This window comes from Scyliorhinus canicula, chromosome 17 (assembly GCF_902713615.1).
Source record: "Scyliorhinus canicula chromosome 17, sScyCan1.1, whole genome shotgun sequence".
Lineage (NCBI taxonomy): Eukaryota > Metazoa > Chordata > Chondrichthyes > Carcharhiniformes > Scyliorhinidae > Scyliorhinus > Scyliorhinus canicula.
The window spans coordinates 97,407,423-97,422,670 of NC_052162.1; the positions used below are offsets into that span (position 1 = coordinate 97,407,423).

At 46.5% G+C, this 15,248-nt stretch overlaps 1 protein-coding gene and 1 non-coding gene across 2 annotated transcripts in view; both read left to right on the plus strand.

Moving 5' to 3' along the window:
- LOC119951486 overlaps positions 1-10,013 on the plus strand; it is a 62,925-nt gene extending 52,912 nt beyond the window's left edge. Inside the window, exon 3 of the mRNA XM_038774697.1 lies at positions 8,796-10,013. Within this exon, the coding sequence (XP_038630625.1) occupies positions 8,796-9,996 (1,201 nt within the window). The 3' untranslated portion in view covers positions 9,997-10,013. The remainder of the gene's footprint in view (positions 1-8,795) is intronic.
- Positions 10,014-12,038: 2,025 nt separating this feature from the next.
- On the plus strand, positions 12,039-12,145 carry LOC119952515. Its single transcript, XR_005457882.1, has one exon. It is a non-coding gene; the product is annotated as a U6 spliceosomal RNA (small nuclear RNA).
- The last annotated feature ends 3,103 nt before the right edge of the window (positions 12,146-15,248 follow it).

The window sequence follows — 15,248 nt, forward strand, 5'->3', positions numbered from 1 at the left end:
GATCTGGAGGGAGGTATAGGTGGTCTGATTAGCAAGTCTGCAGATGATACTAAGATTGGTGGAGTTGCAGATAGCGAGGAGGACTGTCAGAGAATACAGCAAAATATAGATAGATTGGAGAGTGGGGCAGAGAAATGGCAGATTGAGTTCCATCCAGGCAAATGCGAGGTGATGCATTTTGGAAGACCTGATTCAAGAGCGGACTATGTTGTCAATGGAAGAGTCCTGGGGAAAATTGATGTACAGAGAGATCTGGGAGTTCAGGTCCATTGTACCCTGAAGGTGGCAACACAGGTTGATAGAGTGGTCAAGAAGGCATACAGTAAGAAGTCTTACAACACCAGGTTAAAGTCCAACAGGTTTGTTTCAAACACGAGCTTTCAGAGCACGGCTCCTTCTTCAGGTGAATGGAAAGGCTTGTTCCAGAAATGTTTATATAGACACAGTCAGAGATGCCCCGGAATGCGAGCACCTGCAGGCAATCAAATCATCAAAGATGCAGAGAGAGAGGTAACTCCAGGTTAAAGAGGTGTGAATTGTCCCAAGCCAGTTCAGTCGGTAGGCCTCTGCAAGTCCAGGCTTGTTGGTGGGGGCCGAAAGTAATGCGACATGAATCCCAGATCCCGGTTGAGTCCGCATTCATGCGTGCGGAAATCATCCGCACGCATGAATGCGGACTCAACCGGGATCTGGGATTCATGTCGCATTACATTCGGCCCCCACCAACAAGCCTGGACTTGCAGAGGCCTACCGACTGAACTGGCTTGGGACAATTCACACCTCTTTAACCTGGAGTTACCTCTCTCTCTGCATCTTTGATGATTTGATTGCCTGCAGGTGCTCGCATTCCGGGGCATCTCTGACTGTGTCTATATAAACATTTCTGGAACAAGCCTTTCCATTCACCTGAAGAAGGAGCCGTGCTCCGAAAGCTCGTGTTTGAAACAAACCTGTTGGACTTTAACCTGGTGTTGTAAGACTTCTTACTGTGCTCACCCCAGTCCAACGCCGGCATCTCCACATCAAGAAGGCATACAGCATGCTTGCCTTCATCGGACGGGGTATTGAGCACAAGAGTCGGCAGGTCATGTTACAGTTGTATAGGACTTTGGTTAGGCCACATTTGGAATACTGCGTGCAGTTATGGTCGCCACATTACCAGAAGGATGTGAATGCTTTAGAGAGGGTGCAGAGGAGGTTCACCAGGATGTTGCCTGGTATGGAGGGTGCTAGCTATGAAGGAAGGTTGAGTAGATTAGGATTGTTTTTGTTGGAAAGACGGAGGTTGAAGGGGGACCTGATTGAGGTCTACAAAATTATGAGAGGTATGGACAGAGTGGATAGCAACAAGCTTTTTCCAAGATTGGGGGTGTCAATTACAAGGGGTCACAATTTCAAAGAGAGGGGGAAAGCTTAAGGGAGATGTGCGTGGAAAGTTTTTTACGCAGAGGGTGGTGGGTGCCTGGAACGCTTTGCCAGCGGAGGTGGTAGAGGCGGGCACGATAGCATCATTTAAGATGCATCTGGACAGATATATGAACGGGGAGGGAACAGAGGGAAGTAGACCTTGGAAAATCGGGGACAGGTTTAGATAAAGGATCTGGATCGGTGCAGGTTAGGAGGGCCGAAGGGCCTGTTCCTGTGCTGTAATTTACTTTGTTCTTTGTTCCTGAACCACTGCAGTCCACATAGTGTAGGTACACCCATAATGATATCAGGGAGGATATTCTGACATTCTGACCTAGCAACAGTGAAGGAACGGTGATATACTTCCACAGAAGAATGGTGGGTGGCTGTGGTAATTTGCAAGTGGTGATGTTCCCATGTGACTGCTGTCTTTGCCCTCCTGGATCGTATGGTCTCGGCTTTGGAAAATGCTATGATGTGGAGATGCCGGCGTTCACCTGAGGAAGGAGCAGTGCTCCGAAAGCTAGTGTTTGAAACAAACATGTTGGACTTTAACCTGGTGTTGTCAGACTTCGTACTTGGAAAATGCTGTTTGTGGTGCCTTCGTGAGCTCGTGCAGTGCATCTTTAACACCATGGATGTGCAATCGATATTTTCCTCTGTGGGAGAATCTAGAACTCGGGATCACTATTTCAAAAAGGAGTTGCCTACTTAGGGCAGAGGTGAAGATATTTTCTCAGAGGGTAGGGAGTCTCTTGGGACTGCTGTTACTGCGCCTTGGTGTTGGAGAATGTTTATGGATGGGATGCTTATCAAGTGGGTTGCTTTGTCCTGTATGTTGTCAATCTTCTTGAGTACTGTTCTTTTTTATCATAGAATTTACAGTGCAGAAGGAGGCCATTCAGCCCATCGAGCACCCTACCCAAAGTCAACAACTCCACCCTATCCCCATAACCCAGTAACGCCAACCAACACTAAGGGCAATTTTGGACACTAAGGGCAATTTATCATGGCCAATCCACCTAGCCTGCACATCTTTGGACTGTGGGAGGAAACCGGAGCACCCGGAGGAAACCCACGAACACACGGGGAGAACCCTGGGACCCTGGAGCTGTGAAGCGATTGTGCTATCCACAATGCTACCGTGCTGCCCTTGGAACTGCATTCATCAATTAATTGTGTTGTCAGACATGTAAAGAGTTTGACTGTTTCCCACAGTGCAGTTTCAACACTGAAACAGCATCACTGTGGATCAAGGTGATGCAGAAGCTGCCATTTCATTGAGAGATGGGGAAACACTACGGGTGCAATTCTCTGGAAAGATTTCTCAGTGGGGTAGTGAACGGTAACTGCCGTGAGCTTCCCGGCCCTCAGCCTGGCGATGCCGGGAACGCAATACAAATTTAATTGGTCCACTTAACGAAGCCCCACAGGCTTCAGCCATAAATGAAGGCTCTCCAGCTGGGTCCGCGCTCGCCATCCGCCCCGCTAACAAGGTCGAGCAGCACCTAAACAGCACTTGCACAGCCAATCCTCTTCAGCTTGCAGCCATGGCGCCGAGACCTCCGGATGTGGATCTGCGGAGGGGTGGGGGGGGGGGGGGGGGGGGGGGGGGTGGGGGGGGGGGGGGGGGGTGGGGGGGGGGGGGGTGGGGGGGGGGGTGGGGGGGGGCGGGGGGGGGGTGGCAGTGCTTCCTGGAATGAAGTGACAGCGGCCGTCAGCTTGGGAAGCACGACCAGGAGGACTGGCCTCCAGTGCCGCAAGAAAGTGAGTTGACCCCCTCCCTGCCCGAGACCTTCCCGTCCCCAGGCGAGCAGCCCCTCCCAACCCTTTTTGTGCCCCCCATACCCTCCCTTCACCCCATTCAGCTCCCCAAAACCTTCCTTCACGACCACGCACCCCGCCCCAGCCACTGTGAACCGCATGTGTGGTTAACAATGCCCTCTCTGCGTCTCCGCACGAGAAGATCTCCCACAATCACCGGGAGGGGTGCCGGACATAAAAATAAGAAGCTTCACGATCTTCAAGGAATGAGCCCTGGTGGTGCCGGAGGTGGCCGGGAACAGAGCGGTCACCAAGGCAGACGTTGGCGCATGCATATAATGGACTATGGAAAAGAAAATACATGTCCAGATGAACATGCGCTCCAGAAGGAATGGGCCAAATCCCTGGAGTCTGAAGCAAACAAATACAGTGATTGCCATCGCAAGTGTTAAAGAGGGACTGGAAAAATACAGGCAACATTATAATGTTGAGAGTCACATGGTAGCAGACATGATGGTGGACTGAATATGGATAGACTCTTGCAGAAGACAACATGAAGTTAGCTTGTAGTTGGCCTCTGCTTTGTCCATATGTATAGTTATATGTTCAAAACAAAGGCTTAATGTTCCACCTTACAAGCCTCTTGTCCTTTTAATGAGACCTACTGACCATAACCCCCATCATTCTTCTAAATTCCAATGAGTATAGTCCCCGTCTACTCAGTCTCTCATCTTAAGCCAATCCTATCAACTCCTGAATCAATCTGCACTTCTTCCAGTGCCAGTACATCCTTTCTCAAGTAATAGAACAAAATTGTACACAGTACTCCAGGTGTAGCCCCACCAGAAACCTATACAGCTGAAAAATAGCCTCCCTGTTTTCAAACTCCATCTCTCTAGCAATGAAGGACAAAATTCCATTTACCTTATCTTGCAACTGCATAGCACATTGGTGACACCACATTAGGAGTATATCGCACAGTTTTGGTCCACTGACTTGAGGATGGATGTAAATACCTTAGAGGTGGTTCAGGGAAGGTTCACTAGATGGATTCCAGGGATAAAGACCTGGCTTATGAAAAGAGATTGAACAGTTTAGACCGGGAGTTTAAAAGAATGAGAGAGGGCGGGCATGATGGTGCAGTGGTTAGCACTGCTGTCTGACGATGCTGAGGTCCCAGGTTAGTGTCCGTGTGGAGTTTGCACATTCTTCCCGTGTATGCACGTGCAGGGTAGGTGGATTGGCCACACTAATTTGCCCCTTAATTGGAAAGAATAAATTGTGTACTCTAAATTTATTTTAAATAAATAAATAAAAATAAAATGAGAGACGATCTGATTGAGATCTGTAAGATGCTAAAGAGGATTGACAAGATCGACGTAGAGTGGATGTTTCCCCTTATTGGATATTCATGAATGAGAGGCTGTAGTCTTCGGCTAAAGGGTGGAATATTTGAAACAGTATTGCTTCACTCGTGAATCCGTAGAATTCTCTACCCCAGAGTGCAGTGGATGTCGGAACACGAAACAAATTTGAGGATATAGGTAGGTTTTTAATTAGTCGTGGGACAAAGGATTGTGGGGAGTGGGCAGGAAGGTGGAGGTGAGACCAGCCAGTGTTGAATGTCAGAGCAAGCTCGACAAGCTGAATTGCCTACTCCTGCTTTTAGTTCTTATGTACTGATGTTCCTATATTCTTCAATTTTCCGGACCCAGTCCTGGTTCGCCTCCCACCAAGTTCCTGTAATGGCGACTAGATCATAATTATTTACTTCAATGTGCGCTATCAATTTGGTTACAAAAGCTACGCAGCTTTCACAGCATCCTGATGAGGGCAGCAGCTCATCCACCTCTCTGCCAATCACCATGCCAGACTCTGATGATTGAAGAGTACCCAGCTAAGTCACCGAGTGCACCCTCTCAAGGCAGAGCCTGCTCAGGGCCCACTGGCCAGAGGGTGACTGCTAAAGTCATTTGGGTCAATAGGATAGCACAGTTAACGATCTGCCTCCAATGTCTCTATCAGTGAAAGGCAGGGCACCTAGGCATGGCACCTACAAATGTAAGCTAAAGATGCAGAGAGCACAGCAATGGGTTTGCACAGAAAGCTTATATTTCTTTGGAAATATCACATGTGATTAAATAAGTTCAGATGGAAGTTCTCTGTTATTTTCACTTATATCACTTAAATTGGTGGAATTCTCCGGTCCAGCAGTCGCGTTTTCCTGCGTGGTGCCCCCCCCCCCCCCCAGGCAGTGGGATTCTCTGATCCCGCAAACAGCCAATGGGGTTTCCCAGTATGGCTTTCCCACACCATCAAGAAACCTGCGAGCGTGTGTGCTCTGCCGGCAGACCGGAAGATCACGCAGACATAGAACAGTACAGCACAGAACAGGCCCTTCGGCCCTCAATGTTGTGCCGAGCCATGATCACCCTACTCAAACCCACGTATCCACCCTATACCCGTAACCCAACAACCCCCCCCCCTTAACCTTACATTTATTAGGACACTACGGGCAATTTAGCATGGCCAATCCACCTAACCCGCACATCTTTGGACTGTGGGAGGAAACCGGAGCACCCGGAGGAAACCCACGCTGACACGGGGGGAGGACGTGCAGACTCCACACAGACAGTGACCCAGCTGGGAATCGAACCTGGGACCCTGGAGATGTGAAGCATTTATGCTAACCACCATGCTACCCTGCTGCCCTAACGCAGACGGTTAATTCCGCTGCATATATCATGGCTACTTTGCTCACACGCCCTGAGTGTCCTGTGTATTCGATGGGTTTTTGCCTCATTAGTGCCTGGTAAAAGACATTTGGGACAGCAAACTTTAGAACAGAAGCAGTAATGCAACATTGGGCTTATAGGATGGTTATGTGTGAAATGTTTGGGAGGGAGGCAATGCCCTTGGTCTCAGTCGGGAGGCAGGCCTTGGCAGCCTAGCAGAAGGAATGCTGAATCAAGGCCTCCCTGAAGGTTCCTCATGTGGTGTTCTTTGTGTTGCTTATTTAGGATGGTAGGCGTAGTGTACCACAAAGACCACAGTATAGCTTTTACTTGAACAAAGCTATAATTTTATTTACACTACTAAACTGTGTTGCAACACTTAGATCTTTCGAATACAGAATTGATCAACAGCATCTAACTACACTCACCTACTGCTAATCTCATTACAGGTATAAACTATAATCTAACCTACTCACACTAACTGCTCTTATGACCTTCACTAGCTGTCTCCTGCTTACATACGATAAAAGCAAATTACTGCGGATGCTGGAATCTGAAAGGAAAGAGAAAATGCTGGAAAATCTCAGCAGGTCTGGCAGCATCTGTGGGGAGAGAAAAGAGCTAACGTTTCGAGTCCGATGACTGAGCTGATCATCTGAAGCTCTACCCCACCTCGACCCATTTGTTTTCATCCCATTTCATTTTAACTGTCTGTTACCATTTCTTTCTTTCTTAATATATATTTAACCCCCCTCCCAATGTTATCCACCTTTCCTTAACCTTTCTCCTCTTTGTTTCCCCTTCCTCTCCCCCCACATCTACAGTCATCCTCTGATGTTAGTTTCTGTGCTGTTTGGCCTCTCACTTCTTTTGTTCTCTCTGGGGACTGCCATTAGCACTCTTTTCCCTTGGTTTCTGTGGCTATTAGCACCCTGTTTCTCTGGGTTTCTGCATCTATGACTCACTTTTCATTCTCACTCCACAGTATAAATACTTCCCACTTTCTCTGTCTGTTAGCTTTGTTCCTGCTCACACTCCTCCCCTGAGGTCCAGCATCACTGCTTTATATAATAGTATCTGCAGCTCCCTCTAGTGGCGATTCATGATACTATTGTGGTGGTATGATTTGCATAGCTGTCTGCCATTGGTGCAGAACACCGGCTTACCATTGGCCCTGGTCGGTCATGTGCCTCTCGACCGATTGGTTGAGACCAGTCATGTGACGGCTCTCCGATTGGTCGAGAGGTTGAGTTAACCATGCCTCCATACCAAGGTATAAATAGTCAGAACGCCCGGCGGTCGTCCATTTACTGTAGTCGACCGCAGGGCTAACGTTTAGCTTATTAAAGCCTAACTTTTGTACAGCAACTCGTCTCGCGTTCGATTGATGGTTCATCAACTATATTAACCCTTGTAATGATAATACCACACCTCATTTCAACTCTTCATCCTCACCATTTGCCCGCCCCTTCTGCACCTGAATCTTCATTGGATTCTTCCTCTGAGGCAAGTGTACGTCTTTCAGTGTCCGCCTGATTCAGTGATTCCCCTCCAGGGAGAGCAACATTATGCAGAACAGAGCAGAAAATGGCGATTGAGGGACATTCATTCTGGAAGATATTGCAGGGCACCCCACCCAAGGGCAGCCCAGGCATCAGAATGGCATTTTCAATAGACCTATTGTCAACTCCACCATCGCACCTGTGGAGCCATGACAGAGGTTGTATCTCTCCTCCGCTTCTTTCCTTAGGTGTCCGAGAGGCATTCAGAGCCACATTTTCAAGAGATACCCTTTGTCATCCAGTAAACTCTCATCGAGGTGAGCTGGAATTCCTCGGCTGCCGGCAAAATGGAGAACATCTGGACTACAGCCTGCAATCATTTAGTACTCAGCAATAGATTTCTTCTGGAAAGACACCTTGGTCGGGATTCTCCAGTTCGCTGGCTGGTAAATGGGGTTTCCCATTGTGGGGCATCCCCACACCATCGGGAAACCCCTGGGCTACCTGCAAAATGGAGAATCCCAACGGTGAAGAATTCAGCCCATTAGCTTTTATTAAACTGGTCATAGGTCTATTAATCATCCTTGGGTCAAAATGGTTACAGCAAAAATAAAAATAAGGGGAAAGCAGGGAACAAACAGGGTTGACACAGGAGGGCCCTTACATGTGCCTGACATCTTCTTGTCCAATTTCATGGTCTTCCAGGTGGGGCATGCACCCATCCAGGCAGTGTAGAATTCTGCACTTGATAAAGGTTACCAGTGGTCAGTGGGAATTTAAAGTGGTCAACCATGGCCATGATCATATTAAGTAGCAGAGCACTTTTGAGGGGTGAAGTGGCCTATGCTTGCTTCTTGTTTGAATGTTGCATGTTCGTTCTGAGTGTTATCTTTTTATTTCAGATTTCCAGCATCCACAGTATTTTTTGTACTTTTATCACCACTGCCTTAACTTCCCTGCCACCATTAACTAAAGTTCTCATCCATCAACACAACAGCACAGCAACCTTCTGAGGATAGCCTGATCAGCTGAGTAAGGTATATTATGCGCACTGTCCTATATGATTTTAATCTTCAGAAATAACAATGCACAATGCAGGGGCACACTTATTTATAACTCACTCCAAAACCAACACAAGCTAATCAAATGACAGGACATCTTTATATCATATTAACCACAAGCATAGAAAGTAAGGGTGAAGAAACAAAGTGACTTTGTTTTCAGTTCAGTGCATCTTTCAAAAGTTGAGTGAATTGTTCCAGGCTCAACAATGTCTGCTTTACATCAACTAATTGTGATTGTAATTTTAGTTTGATCATCGAGTAAAGACACACACCCAGATTAGAGAAATGATACACGGTGTAAAATATTCATTCTTTTTTTATAGAGATAAGATGGCTCAGTCTTCAAACTCTACATACTTCAATCAGGAAGAGCTCAAAGAAATTATGTCTACTTTTGAATCGGGTGGACTGGGAATGGCTGCTTCTCTGATAAAGGAGAAGGTAAATAAGCTGAAGGAGACAGAGCTTAACATTGCGGTGACAGGGGAATCAGGTATGGGAAAATCTACCTTCATCAATTCTATGAGAGGACTTCGGAAAGGTGACAAAGGAGCAGCTAAAATTGGGCTCACAGAAACCACAATGACACCAACCCAATATCCACATCCCAGCCTGCCGAATGTTTGTTTCTGGGATCTGCCAGGAGTTGGAACAACAACATTCCCTGCGGCTGAATACTTAAGGGAAATGGACTTTAACAAATACGATTTCTTCATCATTATCTCAGGCTGTCGATTCACAGAAAATGATGTAAAACTTGCCAAAGAAATTAAACAACTAGGCAAGAAATTCTACTTTGTTCGATCGAAAATTGATAATGATTTACATTCTTTAGAAATGGAGGGTGCAACATTCAACATAGATGAAGAACTGGACAAGATTAGGAATTACTCTGTCAGCAGTTTAAAAGAGGCAGGGGTCCCATCACCCACAGTTTTCCTGATATCAAGCTACAAAGTGAATCAATTTGATTTTCCAGCATTAAACAAAACTCTTGCAGATAATCTTGATTATATAAAGAAGGATCTTTTCTTGATGTCACTTTCAAACACAACATTGGAGATTGTGGAAAATAAAAAAAAGCAGCTGAAGAATCGAATCTGGATGTTGGCCACAATTTCCGGAGCAGTGGGAGCGGTGCCAATTCCTGGCCTGTCCTTTGCTTGTGACATTGGAATACTGGTTACAGCAATCACAGATTTCCGTCAGTATCTGGGTCTGGATGATGCCTCTCTTCAAAGATTGGCCAACATGGCAGGGAAGCCTGTGGAACATCTGAAAGCGGAAGTGAAAACCCCTCTGTTGGGTGAAATAAATGCAGAATTTGTGAAAAGAATGTTGCATGGTTCTGCTGTTGCTGCTATTTCAGCAGCTGAGATTGCTCTCGATAGCATTCCATTTATTGGTTCCATCTTTGGAGCAGGATCATCATTTCTTGTGACCTTCAAACTGCTGAATGATGCATTGAATGACCTTGTGGAGAATGCACAGATAGTAGTGAGAGTTGCATTTGAGACTGATTAAAATGTTTTCAACAAAAACATCAGTACTTTGCGCTTCTGTAATTAATCAAAAAATTTAAATCTGAGGATATTCCCGATTGTTCTAAAGCCAATTATATTTTTTATTCAGAATCAGATCCAGTTCAATGGTCCAAATGGCCTTTTCCTGCTCCAATTTCTTATAATCTTCTGATCAATTACAGAATCTATTTCCCAAGATCATTGGCCCTTTATATTCAAGATTGCGGGACTTCACTTATTAGATGAATTGGAAAAGCTGTTGCTGTTCTCCTAAGAGAAGAGAATAACAATAGGAGACTTGGTAAAGACATTTGAAATCATGAAAGGTGTGTACAGAGTAAACAGAAAGAAAATGTTCCCAGTGACAGGATAGCTGAACACCAGAGGACATGGATAAAAGTTGATTGGAAGATGAACCAACAGTGACATGAGGAAAATGTTTTTTATCCTTTGAATGGCTAAGACCTGGGACATGTTTGCTGCTTGACAGTGTGAAGGAGGCAGGTTCAATTGTAATATTATTTTAAATAAATTTAGAATACCCGATTAATGTTTTTCCAAATAAGGGGCAATTTAGCGTGGCCAATCCACCTATCCTGCACATTTCTTTTTGTGTTGTGGGCGGGAAACCCACGCAAACACAGGCAGAATGTGCAAACTCCACATAGACAGTGACCCAGACCCGGGTTCGAATCTGGGACCTTGGTGCCGTGAGGCCACAGTGCTAACCACTGTACCACCATGCTGCCCTCAATTAGGATATTTAAAAGCAAATCAAATAAACACCTGAAGCGATATAGAGATTAGGCAGAGATTGTTCCTGTAGGGAAAAGCATGGATGTGATGGGCTGAAAAACCTTCTTCTATGCTGTAACGATCCTATGATTCTGTGAGCTCAACTTTGGAGGGATTGACTCTTGAAGAGATGTAGAACAGTGAGTTAAGTGTAAATCTCAACATTCTTTTCTTTTATTCAATGTAGTGCCATAGAATTAAATCTATCCATTGTCTACTTGTGACAATAAAGATTATTATTACTTCCTTGTGAATCTGCTCCTGGGCCTGGTCACACTTGCCATAGATAGATCCAGGCTGCAGGTGACCGAGAGGTTCATCCAACCTGACTGCTTGCTCCTCTACCTTGGCTACATTTGCACCCGGGAGTCCCTGGAGAGGGAACATGCGGTGTCCACAGGCACCATTGAGGCTTTCCGTCCGTGGTGGGCACCGTAGGGTCGGGGGTGCTTTATTGACCCATTTAATCACATTTATGTTTGATGTTTTAGTTACAATTGCTCTTTGTTTTTGCTTAGGGCAGTATCCCTTTAAGGGTCTTTCTATTTTACTTTGACCCTCGGTTTGTTTAATTTACTTAAATTTAGTTTAATTGGTTCAATAGTTGGAAACAAGTTGAACCAATCTAAGGATGTGTAATTGTAGTTTGAATTTTCATTGCTTGTTGGCTTGCTATCTTTTCAGTGATTCTTTTGATATTTGCTTTTGACCTTGAATCAGAAAATCTATGAAATAAAGTTTTATTTAGCACTACTTTAAAATTGTCCTGTCCAATTCATGCTGTTTATCTTGTAGGTCAATGTTGAGTCGTAATCCTATCAATATGTAAAGATACATTTTCACAAACGTTATTAGAAACACAAACGATTGTTATTGATTTGATAAAAAAAAACAGCATCCTCCTGTCTGCAGCCAGCTCCAAAAACATCTCCTTTTCTAAGAAACACTTCTTCATTGCGGGGTGCGTCCACATTCTGAGTCCTGATTAGTTACATGGGCCATGTGACTCTTACTCTCCTGGGCTGCCCTTAAAGGGACAATCACCGCATGCTTCCCCCTTGAAGTCCTTTACACAAGCTGCAGTAACTAATTCACGCAGACCTAAATATCATTTAGGGAAAAGAACTTAATAAATTTGATTGATTTATATTAAAATCGAATAAAGCGTTTATTTCATGTTTATATATTCACAATGTTTTCCTTTCTCATAATATTTCTCAGTATATTAGGCCTTATACTTGAGTCTTTGTGCTCGCTTCGGCAGCACATATACTAAAATTGGAACGATACAGAGAAAATTAGCATGGCCCCTACGCAAGGATGACATACAAATTCGTGAAGCGTTCCATATTTTGGCGCAGCACGGTTGCATGGTGGTTAGCATAAATGCTTCACAGCTCCAGGGTCCCAGGTTCGGTTCCCGGCTGGGTCACTGTCTGTGCGGAGTCTGCACGTCCTCCCCGTGTGTGCGTGGGTTTCCTCCGGGTGCTCCGGTTTCCTCCCACAGTCCAAAGATGTGCGGGTTAGGTGGATTGGCCATGCTAAGTTGCCCTTAGTGTCCTAAAAAAAAGGTTAATTGGGGGGGGGTTACTGGTATAGGGTGGATACGTTGGCTTGAGTAGGGTGATCATTGCTCGGCACAACATCGAGGGCCTGTTCTGTGCTGTACTGTTCTATGTCTATATTGGGGCATACAATCAAGATTTGCCCCGGGCATCACCAGACCTCTGCACGCCACTGCATGGCGTGCTGCAACTGGCCATGACCTGCTGAGACTCGGCCAAGGCCCACAGCGCGCCGGCAATGTTGTGTTGGCTCTGGCGCATTGCTGCCTGTGAGAGGGCAACCCTGTCCAGGGCCGAGGATGGGGGAGCAGGGGGGGGGGTGTTTGTCAAGGAGGGTTGTCTCACTGGTTGCAGCTCCGCCAACCTCGCATTGCGCGATCTCCCGGGTGGCAGATCCCCCAACAAGGTCCAGTGCCCTCTGCTCAAACGTGGTGAGGGGGTGCAGGATGGGCAAACCCCCTCCAGTCTTGTTCCGCTCACGGGTGTTGTGAGCGGTCTTGTCCTTTTGGGGGAGGGGGCATAGGTAGATCATTACAATACGGCAGGTATCAGCAGGCTGTTCAGATACTGGCACAGGTTGGGAGTCAAGTTGTAATGAGACCATTGCATCTCTCCAGGGGGGCCAGAGCGCTGGGTCTGTGACTACTTAGTGAACCACTCTCCACTCACTCTGCCCCAATCCCCCTCCACCCCCCTCTGCCGGGGGGGGGGGGGGGAGGTTGGTGATTAAGTAAAGGGGGGGGATGGTTGTGACCGAGGGGCACCCTCTTGGCACTTACCCTGGCAGTACTGGTGAGGTCGTGCATCTTCTTCCTACATTGCTCTGCAGAGTGAGGGGTCTGCCCCACAGCACTGATGGCAGCAGCCACATCATGCCAGGCCTGGCGCACCGTGCTGGCAGGGTGGCGATGCCCTCTACGCGGGCAGATGATGCCCCTCGTCTGCTCGATTGAATCCAGCAGCATCTCGACGTCAGCCTCCAATAATCACGGGTCTGCTCTCCTTGGCTCCGACATCCTGGCCTACAGTTTCTGTGCTCGCCCGCGCCTTTTTACGGCGTCGGGCGGCCTCATGTGGGCGTGTTCGTGTCGTCGTCGTCATTGTGCACGTGATTTACGCGGCCCCGTTCCTAGCCCATTTCCCGGGCGTGAATACATCGGGAACGGGGCTGTGTCGGGCCGTAGCCAAAGTCGACCGTTTTTACGGCCGACTTCGCGATTTTCCGCGGGTGCGGAGAATCGCGCCCTAGCTCTTTTCTCTCCCTACAGATGCTGCCAGACCTACTGAGATTTTCCAGCATTTTCTCTTTCGTAAAATTATGATTATAATTGAACTGTCAACTGTTATTCCAACAGGCAATCAGCAGTTGTTGTTCGATGTCAGAAATCCATATAGAACACCTCTGAGTGCAGATTCTGGTCATGGGAAGATTGAAAATGATCTCAAATGCTCAAAGGGCTCAAGGGGAGTGTTTATTATTTAAGTGGGTGGGTTACAGTAGTTCAGGACAAGAGGAACAACCAAGTGGGATATACGAACATCCAGGAAAAGACTATGTTTGTGATGTTGTTGCACGTTTTGCTATGAGTGTAAAACGCGTTTATTGGGGTGTATTAACTTCCAAGTGCTTAACACCACTAGGCTCTGTTCTATGTATTTATTCAGCTTAGGAGTCGCCAGGTGCCGTATAGACACCGTCACGAGTATTCCAAGGTCAAGTTCAAAGTAATAAAGACGATACACCGATTAGTAAGGTCCAAACGATCAATATTTATTATACAGTTATAATAAATACTCATGCACACACTAAGAGACTAAGCTATGACTAAACTAAAGTAATCAGAATACTTATCTAACAGGAACAGGCAAGGTCAGGGAGCGAGGCCTTCGTCCTGGTCTTGGGCTGCAACCTTCAGCAAGCGTTCTGGTCACTGGGGTTCTAGCGGGCTTAGTTCGCGTAGCGAGCGTCGTACTGGCACTTACGGTTCGGCGGCTGGTGCTCAACGGCTGGAGTCAGGATGTAGCTTCAAGGTCTTGGTCAGGACCGGAGCACGGAACAACAGACCTTGATCGAAGTTAAGCCGGAGCACAAAACAGACCGGACAACACGAGGGTCCCGTCTTTTATAGGGACCCCAATGTCCGTGCCTTTTTGGGGCGGGCTTTAACCTTTGGTTATCTTATTGGGTCGATTCCTCATCGATACTGTTTGAATTCCCCAATGCGAGGGGGTCTCCGTGATGGGGGGGGCGTTTCTTATGCCCTTTTGTTTGGAGGTTTCTGGTGCCTCGATGTCTGGGCCTTGGTTCAAATGTGTCCATTCAGAGTCAAATGTTTCTATTGTGTGGGTGTTCAGGTCTGATTGCCTCATTAGTATGCAAAGCGTTTTGCCATTTGCACCTAACTAAGGTCTTCTCACCTGAGCCCAAACTGGTTTCTGCTACTTGCAGAATGCAAAATGCTGTCTTTGCAGACTGCTGTTTTGGCTAAACTGCCTGTTTCCCTGCAGTCTTAGCGCTTGGCTTACTTTGTAGCTCAGCGTCCATTTTAGGTGGCTACAATGTGCAGATTGGAGTTGAGGGAGTGAGTAGGGTAAGAGAAGTGCGATTAGAGGAGGCCATTGTGACGAGGGGATATGGTGGAATGAATGGAAAGTCAAGGACAGGATGGGCCATAGTTGAACAAGGCGGGATGAAATTAAAAGTGGAATCTATTTGATGGGTAACTAGAGTAACAATGATGTAAAAAAAACATACATTTTAGCTGGTGTCCATATGGACAAAGCCTCTTTTGAAGAAGAGACATTAAGACAAAGAAGAGATGAACTGGACATTGATAAAATCTGAAAGCCAACAACATTGTTGTTTGAATTTGGGACAATTCTGGGATGTAGA